This window comes from Hemiscyllium ocellatum, chromosome 7 (assembly GCF_020745735.1).
Source record: "Hemiscyllium ocellatum isolate sHemOce1 chromosome 7, sHemOce1.pat.X.cur, whole genome shotgun sequence".
Classification (NCBI taxonomy): Eukaryota; Metazoa; Chordata; class Chondrichthyes; order Orectolobiformes; family Hemiscylliidae; genus Hemiscyllium; species Hemiscyllium ocellatum.
In genome coordinates this window covers 93,563,960-93,569,105 of record NC_083407.1, presented here as the reverse complement: position 1 = coordinate 93,569,105, position 5,146 = coordinate 93,563,960, and the positions used below count along the sequence as shown (strand labels likewise).

Genomic DNA, 5,146 nt, shown 5'->3' with positions numbered 1-5,146 from the left:
GTCTTCCCAAAGAATCCTTTCCTCTGTGATGAGTAATTAATCGATCTCTGGATCAAAAATCACTTCTATTATGCTTGGAAACCATTTCAAATGTATTATGTGAACACATATTTAGTTCCCAGCATTTTTCACCATGTCTCTAAAATGGATATTAAGTCAATGGTGATGCTGACACCTACAAGTAATGGAATAAAATGAAGGGGAATTTGATAATTTCACAGTCACTGCTACATTTTAAGTCTGTTTTTAAAAAAAATAACTTCAGTGTAAATACCAGAGAAAATCAATTCCAGATACATTTAATATGCTATTCAATGATTTCTTCCCCAACGTCACTCCAGTTAATCAAGAAACAGGGGTCAAATATCCAATGCTAAAATTTTAAGAGATCCCAAATGACATTCACTGTTGTACCTCCCCAAGACCAAGGGTCCGTTCGCAGACTTAAGGGCCAGAAAACCCCATGATTTAAAAGTCCACAGAGTGAGGGAAGCATTCTTCATACAATCACCCATGACTGCCCTCAGTCATCAGTTTTAAGTGTGAAACACCAGTCCTTCAGCAGCTACCAGCCAAGTTCGGTCATATTTTGTGATAGGCTAGTTCGAGCAGTGCATTTCTAAGCTCCCATCCACTCAATGAAATGGGAAACAATATTTGGAACAACATCAGTAAATATTCTCTTTACATTTTAATGTGATCCACAGAACACAAGATAACAACATGCACCGAAGGACAGAACATTTACAAATTATAAAATCTCCCAGTTACAGTAAAATGTACAGTCAGGAACCCCAGGTCCCCTCATCCTTATGTATGAAAAAATAAAGTCCAATTGATACATCTTCTTTAATCAGAATGAGGCTTTGCGTTCACATCAAGCTCAACTTTATAGAAGTTTCATTCCTGGTTAGTGTCGGGATCTTGAATCTTCATGGTATTCCTGGAATGAACAGAATGAATATAATGGTCATCATCGGATGGGCTGAGTTCAGTCTGAGTTCAGTGTTTATTGTTAATGATGATCATGATCGAGAGACGGTTCTCTGGCATAATTTCCCCAGTTTATACTTACATTTGAAGATGTATCGAGCGATGTTTCTGATGACTTGCTTCTCACCTGTATTAAAATATTCAGATTTATCAGTTTATCATCAGGAAAGGTGAGATTTTTTTGTTACTAATATTGAATTTATTAAATGATAAATGGGAAAATATTAACTCTTAATATTTATGCTCTCCACATTAAAGTAAATAAATAAAATCACAAAGCTGCCTCAGATGCTATTGTCATGCAGTTGGGCCCAGTCATCATTAATTTATTCAAATTAATAATTATCTGACACAAACTTTCAAATTATACTCACATTGAGAGACTCCTCAATTGACGTTTCTGTTGATTCGCTTTTCATCTGTAATAACTATATTTATAATTTATAATTTAATACTTTTGTCGATAATCTTGATCACCACAAAGCAAAAGCTTTAAAAACTATCAAATGAAGAACTGGTGAAAGTTTAGATTTCTGGATTAGGGTTTAGTGACTGGGCCCAGGTGAATTCCATGGTGACGAGAAAGCTTGCTAAACTTGGTTCCAAGAGTTGACTGGTCAGCTTCTTGGTGATTTGCAAGGCTCAACAGTGAAGCCGTGCCTCTCAAAAAGCTGCTGCCAATCAGAGGCCATCAGCCTTTTGGTCTTAGAGGTCATTCTGGAAGCAAGCTGGTCAGTCTTTATGCTTCAGTTCCCAGGGGGTGTGGTTTCGAAGGGCAGGATGTCAAGGGGTATCAGAGTTAAGGGATGTTTCAGTGGTCACCACCCCTTGCCCTCACTCCCAGCCTCCATCCCTGTTGTTACTTGTCCCCAGAGTGAAGCAATTGGAGGCCTCCCCAATCAGGCATCAGGTCACTTGGGTTTCCCAGTTGCCAACTTTTCTAACCTGCCAGGAAGGTAGCTGATTGGGAGGGGGAAGGTGGCATGTTGAGGCCCTTGTGGCCAGTAATTGACCACTTCAGGTCCACAATTGCTGGCAAATGGAGAGGGAGCTATTTATCCAGCACTAATTACTGAGATGGTGAGATGGGAGAAGGTGTGTTACCACCTCAATTCACTCAGTGATTTGCCCCAACCACCACATTCTTCCGGGATGGGTAATAGTACAACCTCAGTAATGGAATATTCACTCCTATTCTCCGAAAGTGAAGACAGCAATAATTAACCAATTCTTGGGCAGTGGGACAGTAATGTTGATGGTTAAACTACTGGAAGTTGTATTGACCTTTCCACATAAAGAAATGATGAGGAGAATGTAACACCCTCATGAAACCATCAGTTGTGCTTGTCTTGTAATCACAGTTCTTGTCAGTGGCAAGTGTTTTCTGTGAATCTAAAAAATTCTAAGAAGTAACTAAGAGCTACTAGGCATTAATCTAACAAATCCATGAACAACCCAACAAGAACTGAGTATCAGAATCCCCTCAACCACAACCTTTAGGTGGGTATTCAATGCATCAATTCTTTAGACTCTACAGTGATGAACCCAGGTTTCAACAGGCTATTGGCGGTCAATAATTATCCAGTGACGTATCAGTTAGCTCAGTGTTCACAGTCTGACACAGAATAATGCCAACAGTGTGGAATCAATTCCTGCACCAGTGTGGAATCAATTCCTGAGGTAGTTCTTGAGACTGCCCTCAACTTGCCTCATGGCATGACCCATAATTCCCTGTCTCGTTTAATGAGGATGAAGAGAAAGAGATAAACATCCAATGTAAAATACTTACATCTGGAGAGTCCTCAAGAGATAGTTCTGTTGACTCGCTTTTTACCTGGAATAAAATATTTAAGTTATGTATTTAGCACTGTGCAAATAATTTTGAGCTGTACAATCATTTCCAAACAAAAGCTTTAAATGATATCAGATTATAACTAAGGAGATGATAACATTTTGAATTTCAGAGTCATGATTCTTTGACACTGTATTGCAGTGGAGCAATCCCTCGCAATCCAGTTCTAAGACAGTGGAGCTGTAATGTTGATGGTTATAATAATGCAGACTATCCTCCAACAGTTGGAACTTATTGTGATGTATCTGCAGGTCCCCTCTAAGTCACACCAATAAATAATGTCTATCATTAGTGAGAGATTGTGTCCTCCTAATGCCAACATTTTTATCTACCGTCATGTGAACGTGCAGCTGATAATATCCTCAGGGAAGAATAAACGCTTCCCCTACATTGGATTTCTCCCTCATTTACACCAACACCCGCTGTCCTGCCAAATCTCAAACCAGAACAAATTAACATCTCATTCTCCTTTCTGGCATATTTACACACTAGAATTTATTAGTATTTTTTGATAATTCTGCACAACAAGAAAATAATCTGACAAAAATTTCAAGTTTCTACTCACCTTTGGTGATTCCTCAATTGACATGGGTTTTGGCTGGGTTTTGACCTATAATGAGATATTAACATTGAAATAATTAACGCAATGAGAAATGTAAATTTCTGAAATGATAGAACTCCCATTATCCTTGATGGGTAAAATTGTGAGGTTACCTCTACACTGTTTTCACTCGATTCTGATGAGTCACTGTTGCTGTCAACTGTCTTCAACCCTCGACACTCTACATCAATGTCGACAACCTCATCAGCAAAATATGCAACATGGCTTTTGCACAAACCTCTCTCCTGTCATAACAAAATTGATTATATTTACAGTCAATACTCTTTATAACAATACTCATTAAACATATTGCTTTGTACGATGGAATGCAACATACATGGCTCCTTCCCGTAATATAACAGGTGCATATTCCCAATTCATAACATCTCTGAATGGATTGATTAAAAATAATCACATGGCCCTTTCTAAAATGTAGCACAGAATAAATGGCTCATTCAATGATATACCTGTGTATCGATGAGTATTCGAATGTGACAAAACAATTTAGAACTTACAGCAGCCTTTCTGAGACGGAAGTGACAGCTGGGATCATCAAATTCCAGTCCAGAATTTTTGGAGCAGACGGTTTCTTTCACGGAGAATGTTAAGTCCACATTGTATGACAATTTCCCTGTGTGTTGAATCTAATGAGAAGAGAAATGGTTCATTAGTGCCTGATGATATCTGGTGTTCTTACTCAGGGGGGATTCACCCATCAGTGTGAATGTAAAAAAGCACTCAATTGGCTAGATGGCTGGCTTGTGAGTCCAAGTGATGCCAACAACATGGGTTCAATTCCCGCACTACTGAGGTCAACATGAAGGTCACACCTCCTTGACCTCACCCCTCGTCTGAGGTAAGTGGTCATCAGGTTAAGCAATAACCAGACTCATCTGTCTAAAGAGAGACCAGCCTTATGTTGCTCTGGGTCTGTATGACATTACATTTACCTTTAATATAACATTCTGCTCCTATTTAATAATCAGTACCAAACTGCATTCAGTAATATTCTTGTGGAATTTAGAGAGTGAAACAGTTTGAGAACAGGCCACACTTACATTCTTCACCCTTCTCCTGGTTATCCCACACAGATTGCTGGTCTCGGTGATTTCGTTCAGTTTTATAACTGATGCTCTCAGAGCATCCTTAGGGCTCGGTATTCCTGTCAGTAGAGAAAAGGATAAGTTGTGCAAAACATTTCAGAACTCTTCAGCAAATTATTTTTCCACCTCGGTGATATCTGAGTGAGTGAACCTCATTGGCAATAACTCGTTGGTTGATGAGGAGCTGCTCTCTCTCTCTGGGACCTACCTGAGCAGTGGAGAATCTGCACTGCAGCAATGGTGAGGAGGAAGGCTTTCATTCTGCCTCTTGTGTGATCAGCTGGCTGCTTTCTCAGAGTAAAGGAGCTGCTTCTCTCTCTTGCTCTGCCCTTTCCTTGCTGCATTCAGTCTTTATATTCTCGCGCCTCCACCTCAATCAAACACTGACTCATATTTACTCAGTTTGGTCCTGGGCAGGGGAAGCTGCTGCCAAGTGGCTGTAATATGGGCAGAGCTTCCTCCCAGTATCGTCATCATGTTTAGATTTAGTGAGATCAGGAATTATTCCACAGAATGTGAAATAATCAACTGTCAGAGCACAGGAAATGATCACCTGTTACTTGGACAAACACACTCAGATCCCTAGATATTTCACCG

The 5,146-nt window shown here is 39.7% G+C and overlaps 1 protein-coding gene across 2 annotated transcripts; it reads right to left on the bottom strand.

Annotated features, from left to right (window-relative positions):
- Window positions 1-685: 685 nt before the first annotated feature.
- LOC132817553 (secreted phosphoprotein 24-like) lies at window positions 686-4,886 on the bottom strand. Of its 2 annotated transcripts, XM_060828056.1 has the most exons (9): window positions 4,758-4,886; window positions 4,505-4,608; window positions 3,962-4,090; window positions 3,560-3,691; window positions 3,411-3,455; window positions 2,783-2,827; window positions 1,368-1,421; window positions 1,076-1,120; window positions 686-943 (listed from the first exon to the last, which is right to left on the bottom strand). In XM_060828056.1, the coding sequence occupies exons 1-9, from the start codon at window positions 4,807-4,809 to the stop codon at window positions 911-913; spliced, it is 639 nt and encodes a 212-aa protein (XP_060684039.1). In that variant the 5' UTR covers window positions 4,810-4,886; the 3' UTR covers window positions 686-910. The 2 variants fall into 2 exon arrangements, with proteins under 2 accessions (XP_060684039.1, XP_060684040.1); XM_060828057.1 differs by lacking the exon at window positions 1,368-1,421.
- Window positions 4,887-5,146: the final 260 nt, after the last annotated feature.